The sequence below is a fragment of the Amblyomma mixtum genome, chromosome 7, assembly GCF_055824585.1.
Source record: "Amblyomma mixtum isolate Tamu chromosome 7, ASM5582458v1, whole genome shotgun sequence".
Lineage (NCBI taxonomy): Eukaryota > Metazoa > Arthropoda > Arachnida > Ixodida > Ixodidae > Amblyomma > Amblyomma mixtum.
Genome location: NC_143018.1, coordinates 19,038,290 through 19,060,998, shown reverse-complemented (window position 1 = coordinate 19,060,998; position 22,709 = coordinate 19,038,290). Strand labels below are relative to the sequence as shown.

The following is a 22,709-nucleotide window of genomic DNA, read 5'->3' as shown; positions in this document are numbered from 1 at the left end:
TGCCTTGCCGCTGTTTACTATGAACTGAATTCGAGAGTGCCAGCTAGCCTCGAAAATAACTCTACAGCAGATTATAGAGCATTTTTATTATCAATAATATGACATGTAACCCAATACGATTCATTGTACCGGGTGCAAGCTATACAAAGGTAGTACACTATGTAACGAGTGCTGGAAATCTCATGATGACGATAGTGAATTTATATGGGTCAAAGGCATCTGCGGCTGAATAGCGCCATGACACAAGGTATTTTTGTTTGCTCAAGGTGTGGTCAAAAACCCATTTCTCAACCATTTCATCCAGAATAAGCCGAACACCAGGCCAGGGGAAAGCTTGTACCCATTGTATCACCGGTGGGTACACGGCGGCAGTAAGGATAAAACCCCGCACATTTCCGCATGCGATGCGGTATGCTCAACCACTAGGCCACCACTGCGGTTCTAATTGAAGGTTTCTTTTCTTGAATGTGCTCGCGCTGCTGAAAACATGACTCGACAACAACTAGCTCGACAGGTTGTGTTAATCTCACGTCATGCTTCTCGCAACTGCACGACTCACGCTACCGCGTCACAGTAAGGAAAGCCAGGAATGCAGCAAAGGAAGTCCTGACCTCATCGTAGTCTCTACGTGCTGAAGGTCAGAAGGCGGCGTCAACCAGTTGCGTAAGAAGTAGCTCGAGAGCCCATAATGTAATCTTCGGTGTCATGGTTACCCAAAATTTGATACAAAAGGGTTTCAAATAGAAATTAACAGACATTCACATTGTCGTCCTTATCGTAATTTATTTTTTACAGCCTCTAGTCGCTCACAGCACACTATATCACTTTAACAATTGGCGTGAATGCCCAGTCTCTTAATAAATTCTCCACTCTCAAACGTGTCTTAATGGCGACGTTCCCTAGAAATTCCGACGCCCTCTGCACATTTCCGAGGGTCGTCATTACGCATTCTCAGGCGTGTACCCTATTACTAACCCTCTCCTCCCCCTTGACCAATTCTCTCCCCCGCTGTCCTCAGCCAACACCTTTGTCTCTCGACCCGTTCGTGCCGCAACCCCTCTTCACCCACGAGTCCACGGCCCCGCCAGCACCCGCTCCAGTTCCGAGACCAAATGAAGCTGCGTTTCTTTTCTTACTTTCCCGCACATCCCTCTGCGCTCCTCGGGAAAATGACGTCCCGACAGAGAGCTTAAAAATATAAACGAAGACGGGGAAAAGAACGCGATATGTAGGGAAAAAATACGAACCATTGGGATGAAAGGAAGTGCATGCAGACGTTCCGCAAGACTGCTGAGGGAAAGGAGAGAGTAATAAAGGATGACAGCGGCCGAGAAATGAAAGCCTCTCGACGCGGAACGGAAAGGGGTTTATCTAGGGAAGGTTGACGTGGAGGTGGGGAAGAGTAGGGAGAGCCGTTCGATGGCAGGAAGGGGGAGAGCGATCAGGCGGTCGTGGGGACGGCGGGAAGGGAGCTATGAAGTAGGGAAGGGAATGATGCGGGATTCGGGAGGATGTTCAGACGGGAAGAGAGGAAAAAATGAGGGGAATGAGGGAAAGGATGGTGCGGCCGTTCAGTCCGCAATTACGGCGACGAAGATGGCAAAGAAAAAAAGAAGAAAGAAGCAAAGTGGCACAGTTCCGCCAGTGCAATAGTTCATCTCGCGCACTTATCTCCGATGCACGTGTATTGATATTCAAGAAGGGTGGACTTGGCTGAATCCAATGGCGCGCCCGGGGGCTGTATAGCTATGCCTTGTTTTTACGTGTATGTGTGACTCGATATGAAGAGTTAAGAGAAAGAACGAGCTAACAGGAAATAATGCTTAGCTCCTCTGATCCTCGTGACGTCCTCGACGTTCATTGTGTTCGCCACAGGGCTTCTGGAATTGACGTCCCGGCTGCTGGGTTAAGAAGCAGTACGAAGCGCGGGCCATTGATCGAGAGTGGCACTCAGAAATGGTGAGCGTATAGTTTGTTCTTCATTTAACTAAGAGAAATGAGAGCGGGAAACCGGGAAGAATTTCTGTTGCCCTCGAGCTGTATTCGTTTTACGACTCGCCATTTGCCTTTAACGCACCGTCACCTTTCTTATTCAATGTATTCCGCGGACTGGAGATTACTTTTCGCGAAGTCAGGAAAACTACTTTGGCGATAACGTAACCATGGGCGTTCCTAAGAGCGTACACAATTTGTCTCTGACAAAAGGAAAATAATAGTTTTTTTTTCTTCCCGTAGTCATAGATATCATGGGCGTCATTCTCGTTCCAGCCATATTTCTTTAGCTCATTTCCCGATATAACCAACCGAAAGGAATGACTAAAAGACATTGCGGTAGTTAAGCTTGTTACTTGACTAAAATAATTCAATGAGCCGGTGCGCGGTTTGGCCAGGAAGTCTACCACATTCGCGCTCGGCTTCCTTCACGGCCGGGTCTTATCGTCACTCACGCTTCAGAGGCAGCAAACTCCAGTTAGTTTCAGTTTTGTCTACGTCAGTGCATGGGGTGACTGGAGAAATCAGGTTAAAAAACGAACAGTTTCAGCGAAAACAGCATTCTTGTTTTATTTTAACGAACACCGTAGCATGTTAAACTGAACTTGAGTCTATACAACTTAACGTTTTCACTTTCTCTGTTTACTCTTCTGCTCTACCAATGAAACAATGTATTTGTACATTGGACGGTGAGATCCAGTGCGCACGCGCTGCTCGCGAAGCTGCCGTGATGCGCTCTAAGGCATCGGTTCGAATCCTGCTCGAAGATGGAGTTTTTTTCTGCGGTACTTCGAAGAGCGACACTCTGCTATTGTTATTTGGCGAGACACCTCTATAGAAGCTTCTCAATGTAAAAAAGAAAGAAACCTGGGCTAGTTAGCCTCTGCGCTCAAAGGTGCTTATTCATTCAGCTTGTGCTACCGTTTTCTATCAAGATAGGGAGGTATACCCTATAATGTGTTCAGGTTTCCTGCACGGTAAACACTCCTGCAGATATTCGGACTGCTTCTTTAGTTGCTACGGCGAAAAACATATTCCTTGCTATTTGCAAGACTAGATGTTCCGAGCTTCTGCCTTTTGCGAAATGCATCTTTTCTGTCTGGTGAAAAATTCTGAGCGCACTTGAGTGTGCTTATGTGGAGAAATGCGAAAACATGTGTTTTTAGGAAAGGAAACGATTTTGAGGAAAAGAAAGGATACAGTCGCTCTCACATCTCGACATCTCGCTGCACGCCTCAACCGCGCCTTATAGCATGCAACTGAAGTTGAATATATGTCGTCGGTCCGAGCCTCTGTCGCAAGCTAGCCTCTAGGTCGACTAAAACATGCAAGCTATATGGAAAGAGAAATGCTATGACCACTCAGAACGCTGTACGACTAACGGTTGCTCAGAATTTTGTTGTGAATGTAGTCGGCAATATTGCCACCACACTGAGATCAGCCAGTGATGCCCTCGATGGGATTTCATCTAACTTTTACAGATTAGGGGATGGGGGAGTGGGTGGGGACTTTGTGTAACGTCGCATTGCAGCGTTGTCACGTGACTTGGCGTGATATCGCGTTACATAACTTTATCGTCATTATCATCCTAAATTCCATTCTCTTAATTCATTTTCTTAAATGTCATTAGAGTTATCTTTATAAGGATTACCTAATTAACGACATGACGTCATCAATCTTCATCACGACATATTACACCGTTCATTAGTTTATTACTCAATTCCAGTAAACACACACATTCAAGTTGCGACACCATAGTGCAGACACATTTTGTCGACACATTTTGCCGACACGTTTTCAGGACATCACCTTGAGATTGAGTCATCTAATGTTTTCGCATTAATAAGCACGCGTTGACACCCTGTGTTCCGAATATTCTGATCAGTCATGACGTCGCGAAGCATTCTCTAGAGCGTATGCCCGTGGCTCTAATTCAAGTGTTGTGGCATAAACGCAGCCGCCGTCCCACACCCGTGCCCAGAGTTGCCGAATTCTTCCAAGGAAGTAAACAAATCACGCGTACACCACAAATCTTCCAGATGATGGGAGTTATTAGAAAAATATTTTGCGGCATTTCTTAGGTGCTTTGATTGATTGTTGTCTTTATGCTCGTAGCGCTCCGACTGATTCCTTCATTCAGCATTGACCTCACAATTGCTGGGCTTTTGGTCCTATCAGCTGAAAAAGGAAGTCAACGTAGGAATCAGGTGGTAGCATCAGGTCAACCCCTCAAGCAAGGCCTACTATTTTTTTTTTCAGCGACAGCTTTTAAGGCCATGTTTCCCCTTAATGCGGCGTCGGTGTCGTTGGCGTCGTAACACACATTGGTCAGAATGGAGTGACGTAACGCATGATGTCATGGCCACCTCCCACACTGTTCGACTGGAATTCCGATCACTGATTGGTCCGAATATTGTGATCACTTATGACGTCACAAGGCATTCGCTAGAGCGTATGCCCGTGGCTCTTATTCAAGTGTTGCGGCATAAACGCAGCCGCCGCCCAGCACGTATACCCAGAATTGCCGAACTCTTCGAATGGCAGCGGCATTTTGCGCCAACCCAGCTATCGCTGAAGCTCGCGTTACCGTAATGGCAAACATCCTTGAATTTCTTGAAGCGCAAATTGTTCTTGCGGGTGACCAAGCAACTTGCGGCGACAGTCACGAGCAAGATAAAGTTCTTTTCTTAAAACTTGCCGCACCTCGTGGTTTCCAGCAGGACTGGCTTCGTTTTTAATGCGACAGCAATACAGTTGTCAAGCCAAAGCTCCGCTAATTTCCGGTGCAAGGAAATTCACTGATTGGTCGACAGAAGTCACGTGACCTTGTGTCGTCATCACAATCTGCCCCGATGGGTCTCCCTCATAGAACGAGAGAGCTAATGTGACCTTGTGACGTAGTCACAACCTGCCCACCGTGGCAGGTAGAAACCAGACCACCGGAGTATGAAAATCCGGTCCACTGTGGCTAGTGGTCATTGAAATAATGATCGGTAGAGAGAGGTCACTGTGACGTCATCCCAATGACATTGTGACCTCATGACTTTTCCATCGGGTTGTGAGTAACCTAGCTTCTAGACAGCAATTGAGATAGAGAATATAAATCAGCAATAAGGACAAGCTACAATATACGTAAATGTAAGTACCGTCACATCATATGGTTACGTGCTAGTGCAACTAGCAGTAAGAATACGGCAGTTGATGGACCGACAACTGCAAATAAACAGACCCAAACGCACAGAGAAGTTGCAACAGACGCTGCTAAAAATGAGAAATATATTGCTGTCGCTATCCTGCCTTAAGGTTACTGAAGTGTCCCCACAGTTTTGTTATCACTATTGGCTCAATAGGACTAACTTTTTTACTGCTTAGGTTCTCCTTTCTTTGGGTAGCGGAATAGTTAGTGACGCACTCACCTCGCCTCCTCGATGGGGTGGTAGATGGTGAGCAATTTGGGGTGCTTGAAGCGGTCCAGCTGCCTCACGCTGAAGCGGAGGATCTCGGTCACGGTCTCCTTTCGTTTGGGCTTGTGCAGCTTCTCGGCAACTCGCTTCTCGAACACGAACACCGACGCTTCCTGGGCCGACAACAAGGCAAGGGGGAGACACGTTACTGCACAAAGTCTGGGACAAGACTCTCTTTTTATAGAGCGTCTATGCTGTTTAGAGCGCGAGAAGGTGGTACTCGGACGTTGCGGTATACCCTATCCTATGGTATACCATTACCGTTATCACTCCCATCAAACGCTAGTTGTACAGCAGGCCAAATCTATAGCTGGAGTGTGTGACGCTCACGTTTTCCGTGCTCCTGCAGCTGATGACGGAGTAAACTTGCGAAGATATCAACTCTAAGCACAGGCTCACTAAGCCCGTGCTTAATGTTGAGCTTTCCGCAAGTTGGCTTCGTCTCAAAGCGCAAGAGCGCAGAAAAAGCGGCCGTCACGAACGCTAGCTAAAGATTTGTCCGGCTGGACATTCAGTTCTTAGAAGGCATGGCAAATTTAGCGGTAGCGTGGTAACAGCAGTTTGATACGTCCTCCTAATGAAACGCTAGTTTGTTGATATCTGTGGCAATGCCGAAGGTATGGGTGTTTAGCTAATTGTTCCTACATAGGCCCTACTGCACTCCATTTAAATGTCAAAACAAAATTTTTCTCTGTCTTAAAGCGAGAAACTGACGTTATGTGCCCCGTCCTTCTCGAATAGCTCACTCGATTGGCTGGGCAAACAATCATATTGTTAAAATCGTACAAACGCAAATTTATTGGATGCTCGTTTTTTTTTTTTGCCTGGAAAGATGGATTACGAACCTAAATCATGAAAAATGAACTGAAAGACACTAGTCTGTAGCCTGAATATTTAATTATAAACGATTTTATACCGCAAATTTTGATCGCGGTCGGCGCGAGCGCAGATGCCCCCATTGACACCGTAGTCGACCGGCTAACCTGGACAACCACATTACTGAATACGTACACGCAGCCGGCAAGCACTGGTTGCTCCTGGAAATATCCACCGGTTTCAGTGACGTCACAGTAATTAGGGCACGTGCACCTTGACATCAATGGATGGGGTTGAAAAAGCGAGCGGCTCCTCGTGGACAACAATCAAAATCATATTAAATTATGTACCATTCATCGCCTATGGCTGAAACTTGCTAGAAAGCGCCTCCTTACGCCCCTGAAACTAATAATTTTGTTTGTTCGCGTTCGAAATTTACTCTTTGTACTCATTCAATTGATAAATTTTCCAGACGAACGGAGGCCACTTTCTATGTACTCCAACTAGCTCTGATTCGCTGCAGACTTGCTATTCAAGAAAATTTATGAACCCTATCAGGCTCAGCTCGTTTTTTCGTTCTAAAATACATATTTGTTCGCATGAATAGCATATCTAGGTCTTAAGAAAGGCAATTTGTTTGTCTTCCAACGCAAAGCAACAACTGTCAGTTTATTACAGGGACGAACAAAACTTCACACAATGTGTCACAATAGTTCTGGACAGTAAATGAAAGGATCAGAATTCGTGAAATAAACACAGGACGACTTTGAAATCGCTTCTTGTGTTTCGGAGATGCACACGGTGCTGGAAATTTAAACACAGCAATATTATTACTAATTGCTAAATCTGTCCACGTGAAAGTGGCGGACGACGCTGAAATATGCCCTGCTTTCGCTAGTTGGCATAAAAGTAAACAACCTGTTCCCAATGTAAATAATTATAAATTCTACTGAAACAAATAAATGGTAGGGTTTGAGCGTAGTTAAACCGAGAAGGTGTGTGAAAGCGTGTGTTAAGCCTGACTAGCTCATGGTTTTTATCCGCTGGGTCGTCAGCACTTCTGTCGACGATATTAGACTCCCGTTAAGTTCTAACGCAGGTTAAGCTGATCTGATCTGTTAGTGATCTGTTAGTGATCTGTGATCTGGCCACACTCTTGTCTTTATTGCAGCGGAGCATTGCGAACACTGAGCACGGTTTGGTTTCGCGTGTGCTCGGTGCCCACACGAAGCATGGATGGTTGTAAGCATGAAACAGACCAGTACCACACAGCAAGCCCTGCTTCTACTCATTCCAAATACATCGCCTTTACGGACGGGGCTAATTATTTGATGGTCACCAAGAGTACGGAAATGAGAACTGATTTTCCTATGGAGTGTGCATGTGATTCCTTTCTCGTTTTTCTTTTATATTGAAGAAGACGACGATGTATGTACAATGCGCAGATCGAGATTGTGTTGCAGTTTAACTCGAAGTTTGATCGGCTGCGGCGATAGCATAGTCAAACTCGCTCTGGATTGACGAGTTTGAACCGAAGTGGCACTCAATCTTTGCGCTGTGTTGTTCATTGCCTTTTTTTCTAGTTCTTTGTTGCTAAGATGTGTTCTGTTATGATGTATTTGCTTTGTGTTCCGAATTGACTTCTCGTGCTTCGTTGCTTATGTGTGTTGATGTGCCACTGTTTGTTTGTATATAGCTCATGTACATAGTGAGTGAGTGAGTGAAAACTTTATTAGCTCTAGATTCGGTTGTATTCGGCGGTTTTGAGATGGCTTCGTCCATCTTGCTCAAAGGTCGGTTGCCCTTAGTCCAGGGCTCCGCTGGATGCTGCTGCTAGTTGTGCTCGCCGAATCAGACCTTTTTGGTCGACCCGGCGATCGCTGGAGAGCACTCCTTCCCATTGCTCCGCACTTGGGTTTGTTATCACTGGTACCACGCTTATTCTCTGGCATGCCCACGTTATGTGGTACAGCGTGGGGGGTTCTTGGCACCAAGGGCATTTGTTATTGTATTGTGTGGGATACATTTTGTTGAGTACGTGTAGGTTCGGGTAGGAGCCCGTCTGTAGCTGCCTCCACGCGACAGAGTCCTCTCTGCTAAGGGAGTAGTCCGGTGGTGGATACCGCTTTCTGCAGCCCTTATAATAGTTTAGTATCGCCGAATAATCTTGGGGTACAGGTTCGTTCCCCTCGAGGTCGCCTACTTTAGATGCTCGGTAATAAGTGTACCCTCGAGCTATCCTGTCCGCCTCTTGGTTCCCTGTTACTCCCGCGTGTCCCGGCGTCCATACTATCGTATGCCTGATTGGTTCTTCGTTTGTTTGTCGTTGTGTTATGTGGCCCCCAGAGCGGAGTATGCGGAGCGCTCTGTGCCCTATTCTGCCGCGTAGGTAGTTGCGGCATGCTGTTTGTGAGTCTGTAAGGATTTTTAGAGACCGTTTAGATCGATAGCCCTCCGCTGCCGCTAGAGCGACGGCCGCTTCCTCAGCCTCGACTATCGTACAGTTCTCATGTACATAAAACATCGGATCATTGTAATATATACCATGTTGAAGGAAAAAAAAAGCAGCGATAGCATAGTGCTCTCGAGCAGTGGCAAGCGAAGCTGATCTGTTCGCGCCGCCATGGGTTCGAATCCCTAGTCGCGGCAATATTTAATTTATTTGTTCATTGGTTCAAGGTTAAGGCTTCAGCGATGGCCCGGCGTTTGCAGCTTTGGTCGTCAAGTACAGCTTGAGCTCTAAAAAAAATCACTGCAAAGCGTGGAACGCTCAGGAGAAGCTAATTTCGCCAAGTACACAATGGTGTGCTTAGCGCCTCGAAGGGTTCATGAACCTTTCGAGGCGCTAAGCACACCATTGTGTGCATGGCGAAATCTGCAGTAGTGGGGATGGACGTCGCTGGTGTGATCTTCATGTCGTTACTGCCTAGCTGTACTTCGGGTCGAACTGTAATTTTTCTTCCAGGAGGACGCCTTTCCGCGACAAGGTGGGCGTGACACGGTTGCGGTCACTTTCGTAACCGGGCCGCCGTCACCGCAAGTCAAAGTGATGGCGCCCGGAGCGACAACAGCCCGCACTGGGACAAAAAGAAATCCTCATTGTTGCCGGGACAAATTGCCCGCGCAAATCTTCTGGGCGGCACACACGCTGTCGGCCGTCCATTAGGCGAGTGACTGCCCCCCCCCCCCCCCCCCCCCCGACCGTTTGTCTTGGCCGCTGCGCATTGGTCCGCATCCGAGCGAACCTCGATTGATGAGGATGCTCCATCCTGTGTCAACTCGTCGTGAAAGAAAAAAAGTGAACGAAAATTGCTTCTCATTTCTCAGTCTCTCTTTCTTTCCTTGCGTTTTTCTTTGGTACTTCGCGGTACAACTTTGTGTTGGCGAGACATCGATATGTCAGCAGAAATGCAGTACCGATCCGAAGCCTTAGCATACCATAGAGAAGTCTTTTCTCATCAGTGCAATCACACCGATGAGAACTTCCGTTCTCGTATGATCGGCTGGATATAGAACACTTATTTTGCCTTCTGTTAACAGCATTGTATCATTGTAGATAGTTAGTCTTAGTGAACCTAGTCGTTAAGCCTAAACAGAACAGAATCCTTTTATTTAGAAATGTCTACGTGCAACATAGGCTGGACAAATAACGATAGGGGATGTTTACAGGCGATCTTTTTTCCTTGCCTGAGTTGGGCTCAGATTTTTTTTAACTATGCTGAACCATGTGGTCCAGCAGCATGCTTTAGTGAAGGAACCTTTTGCCGATTTGTATAAAAAAGATCAAGATCGTATACATAACAAATTCCACTGGAAAGAATGCAAGGCTCCGTATAGAGATATGCCATGCCTGAATTACTTCATTACACGCTCAAGAAAGTACGCTATAATGCACTTGGGTTTCAGAAAGCAGTATTTCAATATTCTGTACTCTGGAAAAAAAAAACTTTTAGCTAAATCAGTCATTAAAAAAAAAAAGAAAGGAGGCCCTTGCAGTCTGGTTTCAAAATTTACCTTTTCACTCCACCTAGCTGGAACCTCCCACAACCAAGTTTAAACGGAGCAGAAGCTTGGTATAAATAATTGCTGACATTTCACTGACACGCCCCAAGTGGAAGGTTGAGTTCATTTAAGTTCACCCTATGGTAATTTAGTTCACTCGTGCTGATTACTGAAATCAAACGAAACAGAACGGAACGACAAATGCCCGGAAGGCCACTCAGGTTTGCCACGGAAGACGTGCACAGCCATAGTGAGAAGCAGCTTGTCAACTAAGCTGTATGGAAGTAGTTAACTACCTACTAGGTGAAAGATTCCATCTCTTAATCAAAAGCCTGTCTCGCCAAAAGAAGCAGCAAGTGAATTAAGGTACAGTTCCCTGTCGGCATCTCTTGATGACCAAGTTGAGTGATAATGTCGACAAAAACGCCACTGTGATAAACAAAACTAGCTCGAACTTTGATTTTTGTACTTCGCCTCTCACACTACTTCAAAGTGAAAGCCAGACTTATTACAGTGAAATAATTGGCATTAACTTTACATGCCACGAGAATTCTGCGGACGCCTCATTCTTAATTTTTTTTTCACTGCACAAAAATTCTTTCGTGCTACCCTGCTGTCGTAATGACACTAAGTTAACTTCTAGGGACGCAAACATACCACAGCCTAATTTAACGCAAGCGCAAAGCGTTTAATACAAACTATTAAAAAATAACACGTAGTTACTTAATTTAAGACAATACTCAGAACAATTGCTATATATCATAATTCGTGAGCCAATAAACAAGTTGCGGATGCAACATGTTTAGCGAGAGCTCCAATTACAGGTTGCTTAGTTTATCCAATTTCCGCCAGTTAGAACAACTGGTTCTTAAACTATATTACCATGTTCTTAGAATCCGGATCAAACCAGTACTTTCTAGGAACTGTCTTTGCGGATTCGCTTGCCTAATACACTTGTTTTTTATTGCATTTTATTTCGCAGATCCGCCGCGTTATGCTCATAAGGGTGTAAAGAAAACAAATCGCCCTCATAAAAGCAATAAAAATGAAAGAGTTCGCCCTGCTTGTTTACATAGCAAACCTCGCCTCCGTTCTCACTTTTCCGTTCGCGGTGAGCAAACACGCCTTCGCGCCATAATGCTCGCCGCCGCTCGACCTGATCAAGGCATTAAAGGAAGCGAACGCTACAAACCACACAAAGAGCGCGCTATATGTTTCAAAGTTTGTGTACATTAAACCAACCTTTGTTGCCTTTTCACTTTCTTTACTTTCTTCCTTTGTGTGAAACACCCTCTCCTTTAGAAGCGAGAGTTCTTTTCCGAAGCTCGACTAGCAACTTTGTTGACGCCGCCGCTACAGGCTCGGGAGTTCTCGGGCAAACAAAGAGAAATTCGCTACGAGTGTTACTTCCTTCGAGTTTAGGGTGCGATAATGCAGCGCCCATGTTGTTTTGAGCGAAACTTTTATTTTCGGGATAGGGACGAAGGTTAACGCGAGAGCCACATTTTCAGGAACATGTGAATAATGGGAGGGCAGATAAGCGCGATATTTCAAAAGGAGGTGCGTCCACTCATACATGAGCTGACTTTGAGTTTAAGGGGAGGAGTTTCGGAAACAACAAAGGTAGCTTTATTTTCTTTTTCTGTGGAAAGAGAAGTTCCTGGCGTCTGTTTTGTTCTCATGCATTGTATTCGCTGGCTCTTTTAACACGCAAATATTGCATGCAGACCACCATCAGAAGCACGGGGCCAATCTTCTTATTTTTTCGAGCGTACTGCAAAGCTGCTACCATTTTCCTGAGTCTAATAAACTGTTCAATGGCTGCTCTTGTATACTTTCGCTTTCGGATAGAGTCTTCGGACAGAAATGCCGACAACACAGAAATTGGGCGCAAATTAGGTCCTAGTAAGTTATTAAGTAATTAATTATTTAGCTGACCCATTTCGAAAAAGTACTTATTCTCAGCACAAGTCAACTTAGAGGGCAGGCACGTGAAATTTCGAAGCCTATAATAGTTGAATTGTATATTTCGCATCGAATGAAGTTGCATACCTACCAGGCTGTCCTAAAAGCAAGAGCAAAGCTTTGATTAAACTGCATGAACGTTTTCCCTATGTTTTAGCTCCCGGCTGTTGCGTATATTGTAATATTTGTTTTTATTGTTGACTAACCTAACTATAGCGCAACTGTCAATGACATAAAAAGCATATATTGCCATACTCTAAAAATTATAAGAAATGAATACAGTCGTAAACGCATTAAGCGCTCGAGGGTTCTCGTATAATAGCACTTGCTTTAAAACGAGTTTGTTATTAGAGTTTGGGACAGCGGAGCAGAAAATGCGAAACAGGACGACAATAAAATGCGAATGAGGTGTAGCTTTCGAAGGAAGCTCCGATGAAAACACCGAAGAGCCATGCAATAATGTGCCGTCACTTCGCACACAACGAAGTAGAAAAACGATAATGTAAAAGAAAATTCGTTAAAAGCGTTTTTCCTTAGTCGCACTACTTTAACACCCCCTTCCTCACCGTTGTCTCCGTGGTTTCGTTCGTATTTGTATTGTATTTGCTTTTATTTGCTCTCTCAGCTACGTTCCATGAGCGGCTTGAAGGCCCCACTTTTCCTCGTTCGCTTGCAAACTCGATAACTTTATCACGGCAGCGTCTTTCCTTCGTTCAGAGATCGACCATACATGCGCCGTCGAACTAGAAGCGAACAGCATTGCAGAAGCTGTAGAGCAATGTTATCGCGATGCTAGCCGCGCACAGCAGGAATTCGTTAAGGCCGATACCCTCCCCGTAGCGTCTTTGCTTATCATCATTAAGCAGCGCCTCAGCTTCGACCCGTAAGCAAGCAGTGAACGCAGCTCAGCTAAGCGTGGAACAGGGCTTGTTGAGCGGGAATCTTTAGTGGCGATATGCTGCCAAGTATTCTTATCGTCTGCGGTCTCTGTGACTGTCCGGCACCTATTATAAAATGTCAGCGGTTATTCGCCTGACGTCACGCTAACTATCAGTGTTACAGCTTCGTCGAATGGAAAGTCCCGAACGTAGTGGATTTATGGCATTGTTTAAGAAAATCAATAAGGAACAAGAGAGTGAGATTGCATAGAACTGTGCAGAGAATTATTATGGTACCCCAGCCCTGGAAAAACTCTGGAATAACACGAATGACTGTGTCCGGTGCGCCCAGAGGAATAACGCTTTAGAAATTCAGGTCGGTGGCTGCCTGTCGTCAGCTGCGTAGCTTCCCAGGTACTGCCTCGTTTTGTGGAGACACAGTGAGTGTGTAGACTACCATGGGCCGTGAAGCAGTTACGGAGCCTTTGTTAACACGGGAAACTGGGGCACAGACTTCGATCCCTCGTGCGCCTCTGCCTTCCTGTCCCGTTAACGCTCTGTTTCCCACGAACAGGGCTTCGAATACCGGTAGTAAAGTGTAGGCTTTTAAACTTTTCTTTTTCTTCATCCCGCTGCGGTGTTATCTTTATAACTGGATTCTTTCCCCGGCGAGCCGTTCTATTCGCGCCGTTTTATCTCAGAGGGCGCTCCAAGACAGCGCATGTCTGCCGCTCGTAGCTTAGAAGCTCAGACTCTCTTCTCGTGAAAGTAGAAGATCGCGGCAGCTGCAGAGTAATTAAGGTTGGCTGCCTACTGCCATTGGAGTCGATAAGGCGCGCAACCTGTCTTTGTTTAAAATTTATTGGGGAAGAACTTGATAGAGACCGCACTACGGAAAGTTTAAAGTTCCTCGATATCGTGCTCAGTTATCAGTGCTCCCGGATTATTCGCTGACTTATAGATAATTAGAGATTAGATGTTTCGGTTTAAACCAAAACAAAAACCTATAAAAGTGCACTCAGTTCAATTTTCGGAATTCGGTTTCGAATGAAGATGTAAATATCTGTGACATGCGCTAAAAAGATAGGTAGCTATCGATTAGGAGTTTCACTCACTGAAAGAAGAACGTTAACAAAGTCCAGAGCTCAGGGGAGGGGTGCTACGGTATACCGTTGGATTAGGTAGGTCACTTGTGCGTTTGCAGGCATAGTTTTGCTACCTTAGCCGCATCGGAAGATTGGGATATGACGTAGCGCTGTCCACTGCAATCACCAGCTTGGTGCGGTTACTTAAAAGGTTTTAATGTGATAGCGTTAAAGACACCGTTCATCAAAAAATCCGGTGTCGGGCTTCGGCGTCAGCGTTGTGAGCGAAAAATCCCGAACAAGGATTTGACAAGTGGTGCACTGAGAGCAACCTAAGAAGCAAGAGGGGCCACCTAGGTCACGTGACCTCGCGACGTCATCACAACCTGCGCACTGGATAGTGAGGAAACTGCCCACCGCGGCAGGTGGTAGTTTAATTAATGATTGGTCGCTCGGGAAGAGCAACCTGGGCCTCACAAGGCTCACCGCTGAGAGGACCTGCCATCGCAGGGCAGTGGAGCATCGCTTAACCGCAGCACCACTGCGCCAGGAGCGGTATGAGGATTCCCAGGGATCTATGAATGTAAAGCAGAGAATGACCTTCTGCATATATGGGAATTAACCAACTACGCTATGGCTTCATACCCAAAGTGGAGTTTAAGTGTCTCACCTCAGTTTTTTCTACTGCATATAATGGCGCACGAAAGCATTCATAAGCGTCACGAAAAAGTGACAGTTACGCGGCAATTACAAAACTGACTTGAACACGAGGGCGACATGACGCCCCGCCTTTTGGCGCAACTTCTCGCGACAATCGAGCGATAACACGACAACCCACCTTTTAGGAATCAAGCTCCAGTTGGGTTGTAGTCTGAACGCTCCATCATTTACTTCGGTTACTTTTTTAACTGGTGGTGGCATTTCCTTCTGCAAGCACAGTTGTAAGCATTTTGCCAGTAATTAATCACCATCTCTGCTTAATTATTAGTAAATATAAAGCTCTGACGACATAAAAGCCAATATAAATTTTGATCGCGCATGATTATCGCGCATGATTATCACTCTGTCGCCTTGTAATGACATGTTTTCGAAAGGAGGAAAGCGGATGAGACAAAAAGGTAATGGAGCAGAAAAGTCGCAGGATGGGGCAAAGAGTCAGCAGGGCGGAGGAGATTAAGAAATTTGAGGGATGTTGGCCGCAGTAGTGCGCAGGACAGGGTTATTCGGAGATCCGTCAGAGAGGTCTTTGTCCTGCTGAAGACGTAATTAGACTGATGAAGATGATATTATCGAAATTATTTAAATAGCCAAGATACCATTTCACGGGACTTGTTTTTGCTTTGCAGCCACAACTTTCTCTTGTTACTCCATTTACAAACTGTAATTCAGTAACAGTGATTTTTTGTTATTTGTTCGATAACCCTTACGCTCAACAGTGAACACAAAACGACTCATTTCCATTTCATCTCCCGAATGCTGCTTTTAATTCGAAGTTCAAATATGAGCTGATGATTCAGCTACAAAAGAAACTGAGTGCGTTCAATCAAAGCTAATCGTACGGTTGAGCAGCACAGCAGCAGCAAAACTGAAAACTACATTAAACGCCTCAAACAAGCACTAATGAATACGAACGCGGATTAAAGTTCACTGGAAGCGGTCAATCTAAGAGCTCTACAGAGCCAATATGAAAGTGCCACCAAAAACTACAGATCTCTGAAGAGCCTTAAAGCGAAAGCCTTTCACCAAATTCATTACACCGGTATTACACCCGGGCAGCCATTGTCATGGAAGATTAGCAAAGTGATTATGGCGCTCTCAACCGTTCGTGAGATCGATTAAATTCGCGATGCCCTTGCAACTTAACCTGGTTATTCCTGGTTATCTTCGCTGAGTGCTCTACTTATCTTCTGCACTGACCAGTGATGACACAATGTCGAGGTCCTAACTTATACTTAAGTTTCTTCCGCGGTCATGTTTAGCGTGAAATCGACGAAATAAATCAGCGGCCTGCGCAGGTTGTAAGCATTTTCGTATTTCGGGCCTCATATGAAACTGCTGTGCCCTTCTATCAATGTGCTATATATATATATATATATCTTCGCTTTTCCTCACTGCCCCTGTAGCCATTCACTTGGAAGTCAGGCCGTGCTCAGCAAACCTTCTTCGGCTCGTCTCCAAAGTTCGGTCACGTCTGTCCCAGCCATCCGCTTACGTGGCAGACGCGAGAACAGCAGACGTTGGCACATGTACTACGTGATAAGGAAAAGCAGAGAATCGACCTTCAGCCCGACGTCATTCGCTGTCGGCCCTGGACGGCGTTCCCACCGAAACGAAGGAAATATAGTAACACAGACCTTTAGATGCACTTCTTTTTACATCGTTTGCGTCTGGTCACGCGCTGATACCGTTGTCATGTGTTGCTACGCAAGCTTTAGGGACGATTTGGATTGCTGAACGGAAAGCAATGCTTTTTTTTTTCTCGTCAGGGCTAATACTATTCTTTGTGTTCAGTGGGACGCACTCATTCGTTTACCTACTGAATAAAAATATCAGTTGAGTCATCGAAATACTGGAAGAACGAACATATTAACGAGCGTTAAAAAAAAGCATTGTACTTATCAACCATCATTAAAAAAAAAACTGAAGGAATAGAATGTACGTGGTAAACCACCAACATAGCCAGAAAGAGCCAAAGAATGAATTTTTCCATGCCACACTCATTGAATAACTAAATAATTCCCTTTGCGTGTCATCACAACCTGCCTACGCTGGCAGGTGGAACCTGGCCACCATGTTGTGAGCAACCTCCCAAGCAGCACATGTAATCGGCCCGATATTGGAAACGTATTGGCAAAGGCTTGAGGTGACCATGCTAGAGGTGGCGAGTTCGTTCCCGAGAATTCATTTCCACTGAGGCTATGCTATGACCCTGGCTGTAGAGAACAGCGCTACTTGCGATTTGTTAACGTATGCGGACGTAGAATGATCACGGTTTGTGGCTCAACACGAATATAAAACGGCACAGTATTTTATTACGTTCAGTCAGTGCAGGTACAGTCGCGAGTAAAAAAGATTAGCACACATGACGGAACACCGGAGCGCCGGAATGACAACGCGTGGCGCTGCGGGTGATGAAGAGGCTGATAACGAGAGTGCCGGGCCGTTCCCATTCTACAGTATTAGGGGTGTTCAACGGAGTGTCACGGACCAGCAGAATTGCTGGATAAAAGCAGCGCTGTCATCTATTGTTCCCGCGAGTTCGTTTTGACAAACCATCGCGGACAAATAGAAAGAAGCCATCATTGCTCACGATAAAAGACAAAATAAATGCCACATGCACAGTCACGTAGGGTCGGCACTTCAACGCTCGGGCGGTGCACGCTTGATAAAGCTTACTTCCTGCCGTCCCACCCTAGGCTGCAAACATGAAAACGGCCCGATAGGCAGGTCTGCGAACCGCAGCGCCGCGTGGTGAGATATAGAAATTCTGATCTGCAGTGATCTGTGATAATAATTTTTACTCGCGACTGTACAGTGAAGACTAGTACTAAAACAAGTAATTCCTGTGGAGCGGCCTCTTCCGTTACGACAATACGGGAATAACGCGAGCCAGTTCAAGAAGCTTGCGATTCGAGATTCGCTTCTGCCATATTCTAACACATGCAGTCAGAATACTTTCCTGAGAAATTTCACATGCCTCACAGGAAAGCTACATATTTGGGCGACTTCCTACACCACTCTTTTTTTTTTTTTCAATGCTTCGCACTCCTTAGCGCAGAAATTCCGCCATAGTGTTATGCTTCTTTCGGGGAACAGCATTCCGCGCGTGGAAGTATGCTGGAGACAAAGGTGCTGCCTATGTTTGGCAGTTGAAACTTTGATAGATGAAGAATACAGCCTCAAAGACTAGCCGAACTAAATAATCTCATGATCGCTTCTTGATGTTACATCTTTTATGGCTTTAGCCATAAAGTTCTTCTCGCCGCGGTGGCGCAGTGGTTACAGCGCTCGGCTGCTGGCCCGAAAGACGGGGGTTCGATCCCGGTCGCGGTGACTGAATTTCGATGGAGGCGAAATTCTAGAGGCCCATGTGCTGTGCGATGTCGATGCACGTTAAAGGACCATACGTGGTCGAAACTTCCGGAGCCCTTCACTACGGCGTCCCTCATAGCCTGATTCGATTTGGGACGTTCAACCCCAATAAATCAAATCAAGTCAAACCATAAAGTTCTCTCACTGCAGAAGCATGTTTCTAATCAGAGGACGGTGAAAATTTCATCGCGATGGCTATTAGGAACGAATTTCAGATCAAACGGAAGTATGTGCTTTCCAATGTACGGGCCACGGGAGCCAAGAAGAGGGAGTGGGAGAGAACAAAGGAAAGGCGCGGATTTTAACCAGAAGTGGATTTAGTTAAGTTACACCGCACCACGTGAAAGCAAGTACTTGATGAGAAAGTCAACGGGGGGAGAGAAGAAAAACGTATGCATGAGGGATGTCAATTCAGCACATGGGAGTGACGCTTTATTTTCCTGTCAAACAAACCCGGCGCCCCCAGGAAGCAGGACAGTGGCGACCCCTGGGGTGACCCTGAATAAACGCAGGAAGCAAGGGAGTGTTCAAAAGCGCAGATGAGCCTGTACTACAAAAGGAGAAAGGTCTACATGCAGCTGTTACTGACAGCGGACGTCCCGCCTACTGCCGGACGGGGGATAGGGGACGTCAACGGCTTTGAAGGCGTCTTTGGAGCCATGAAGGAGTCTATGCACAGAAGCAAGGTGTTAATTGCTCTTTACAAATTGTCTGTTCTTCTAGTTGCTAAGTTGCTAAGAATAAGAAAGTGGGAGGCGAGGAAGGTAGCGACACGGCACAGGTTGAAAAGAAAGAAAAGGAGTATTTTCTTGCGCTGTTATATTTCTCGTCGCTTTTTCCATGCAACCCAGCCACCAGGCGGCACGAAGTAGCGCGAGTTCAGTGGGACGGCACAGACAACCCACGCCTTCTATAAGCGGACGCCCCCTCCTAACCCCAAAACTAGGTATTAAGGCGAAAGCCTTTAATGGCTCATACTGTCGTCCGTTAAGAAAGCGTGTCACACGCGTTTAACTCGGAAACTAAAAAAGATAGAAGGAAACCAATTGTTGCTTTAAATAGAAGTGGGAAAAATTAACCTCGAAGCCGAGTTTGATGACTATATAATAATTAGTTAATTAATTGTAGGCACAAAGGTCGAAATTGCTTAGAAATATCACGGACGTCGATATAGCCATGGGAACGATGTGACGTCGCATCAGTCGTCACGGCATAGTGAAAATTGTCACAGAATGGTCGGAAAAACGTCGGATTTGTGTCAAATTAGATGGAAAAATATGTCATTAAACGTAATTGACACTTAAGATCCCCGAAAGATGTATAATTTGGGTATTGATATAGCGACGGGAACGGTGTGACGTCACATCCATCGGAAGTCGTCACGGCATAGTGTCCTCGGCTTTTGCCTCTCAACACTTGAATTGCCAAAGTGTACACGCAATTTTTCTTAACGGCAGTACTGAACCCGTCCACCGACACCATCCTCGCAGCCTTCATCCGCACCATGTGCATCGCAGCCCTCGAGTAAACGGTGATCTTACAATGGGAAGGAGTTCTCGCAAGCTCGGACCTCGGCGTTCGGTCCAAGGCGACGACGATAGCGCGAGGGGTCGCCGACAGACTACAACTGGCAGCCGCCTAGAGTGGCTGAAGAGACCCAGTAGACCCGCCATTTGATTTGCCGACAAATAAAGTCGGTTTTCTCTCTCTGTTCGTTGTGCACGCTCTTCACACCTCCTACGACCCAGCCGGTAGAGGCACCACGGTCGTTAGGGATTCACAAAGGGCCTGCCTGGCATTTCTGACCAAGCCCGTGGACCCACGCATATCATACACCCTTGCGATGCCCTTCATACGTCCTTCCCGCTCCTCACCTTCTCATACCTCACACGCATCGTCCGGTCTACTGGACATGCTTCTCTCTATGGTAATGAGCGGGTTCATGCGCTGGCCCGACAACACTCACACGAAATCCCGTTGGAAGGCAAGGACAACAACGACGCGAATAATCCCTCTACGTTCCCTCCAAAACACATTTCCTACTCGGACGTTGTCAGTACCCTCAACGAAAGTCGTCGCACACTCCTCTCAGCACACAACGGTCTGTAACGGAGAGAAGCCACAAAGTGGCGCATGCTAGAGACGGGCTCCTATCCGAACCTGCACATCTGGTTCTATCTGCTACTGTATCCACTATGCGGCTACCTGTCACTTGCGAATTGAGTTACATCGTGTTTTTACTGAAGGCCAACAGATGACGTTAGGTGGCGATTAAGCACAGATGTTGGGCGTGCGGTTTGGCTAGTTTGGTGCATAGCTCACACAGTTTGGTAGTTTGGTGACGTAGCTCAGAACTACTAGACAGAGAAAAGGGCGGACACTGAAAGAAACGCATATGCACTAGTTACTGCTTTTGTCCACCATTGTCTGTGTTCTTTTGCCTATGTCGAACAGCAACATATATTGGGTAACTCACTAAAAAATGAACAGTTCTTAGCTTCTCTTTTGTAAGCCCAGTTCGTGACTGAGTAATGCCTATCTCGCCATCTGGCATGACAAGGATGTCGTCACTTTGCCTCTCATGATTAGTCAACATTACTTGCTCGCAAGTGAACCAGTAATGCTGTGCTCATACTTGGGATAGGCTTTGTGAGGATGAGTCAGAGATTTGCCGGTCACCGCAGTTACACAATGCTTCTGCCCTAAATGACCCATCTCGGTTTAGTGAATTCCCGAAGGTGTTCAAAACGAACGCATCCCTATCGAGAAACGCGTTGTGAAACTAGGCCGTCTAATACTCAAGCGACTTTGAGCTCATCCGCCTGCTACAGTAAGCACCAGCAGGTTCTAAAGCTGCGCTGGTTGATAGTTCGCGAAGCTCCGGCGAATGCAGCAGTGACGTCAGAGAGCCAGCCCGAATCGAGACCATGACACTCATTCTCCCGGGGTCGAAATGATTGCATCGCTAAGCAGGAGCCATTGGGCTGGGACTGAGGAGGCTAATCGCAGCAACAATTAGCGGGTAATCATTTGCAGGCCCGGATAGGTAAGTCTTCGGGCTCCTTTCACTCTCCGCTCGCGGTCATTAGAAGCGTCTCGCGCCCTGATCTGAATTCATGATGAAAGGAATGGGGCTGAACGTGTAGTGTTCTTACGTGTTTTCTTTCTCGGAGGCCCTTCGCCAAATCCGCGAAGTGTATTACGGCGGTTAGTGGTTAAGCATTAGGTGGAGATACGGGAGATCAAGACGAGGATTTAGAATGGTTCACGCACTTTTGGCTAGTACGAGCTCATCGAAAACGACTTGGAGAGGTGTATACCTGTGACGACGATAAGCTCTGTCGTTTATTACACTTACCTGATGTGATACGTCTAATTGTTCAGGTTTCCGGTAAGGTTGCTGTTACCTGCGACAAATGGCATTCGCTTAACGTTATTTTCCGTGCACGTTCCTAGAGGACCAAGACGTCATGAAAACGTAATTTGCCGCAATTTAACTTTCCGGAATACGAGTCGTGCGCACCCCCAGCCGGAATCGGTGGCAAAGGAATACATGTTGTAGGCGTACTCGAATTAAGTACGCTGCCCTCTTTTTAATTCGACAGCGTAAGAGCTGACGTTTTCGTAGAGCAAGACCGCATTGCTGTTCTATCGTAAATCAGAATTACACAGGGAGCTTGCTGCAAAATGTGTAGTCTATAAGTTTGCAGGTTCTTAATTTACACGTGTCGCTAATCAGCATCGCTGTCCCAACGTTGTGGGAACGCTCTGCTGACCTATGCCATCCTCTTTGGATGCTACGGACATCCCTCAGTGGGCTTTGCAATGCGTTACATAGAACGCGTAAGCTCAAATCAGTACGAAGTGTCACCTTATTAGGCGCACGCATATTTCTGAAAGGGAAACGACCGAAATGTTTACTACCCGTTTATGTCAAACATGGGCAGAGAAAATGCCTCTCTCTAAAGGCTTGTGGTACGCCTCGAGTGCCTACGTAATACACTCAATTTGTACCTCTCTCATGAAAATACACCTGCATTCTGCAAGCTACGCAAATAAAAAGGTGCTCCTACATTGTTGCGGTGATTTTGGACCTGTATTAGTGAAGGCTCCCACTAACGTTCATGCATTACATCACTGGACTTTGCGATACGTATGGCCGCTTCAAGACGCGCCGGACGTCCTGAGGACATAGTAAGCCCAGCTGCAGGACATAGGTAGACAGACAGAAATGAGCATCTCGGGGACAGCAGACACCTGGAAATCAGACAACGTTAATCTTTCAACTCAATAAAAATATAGAACTATAGAACACAATGCAAATCAGTAGTCAATGCCCAAGTATTTGATTGTGAAAACTACAGAACATCGAAACCGCTCATGAACATTAACAAACGCACGCAGCGGAAAATAGA

General features: G+C 46.1%; 1 protein-coding gene across 1 annotated transcript in view; it reads right to left on the bottom strand.

Annotated features, from left to right (window-relative positions):
• The window catches only part of bma (SCY1-like protein bma), a 218,838-nt gene that overhangs the window by 96,010 nt on the left and 100,119 nt on the right, over positions 1–22,709 (bottom strand). Inside the window, exon 7 of the mRNA XM_089553889.1 lies at positions 5,409–5,569. Coding sequence (XP_089410015.1) covers positions 5,409–5,569 — 161 coding nt within the window. The remainder of the gene's footprint in view (positions 1–5,408; positions 5,570–22,709) is intronic.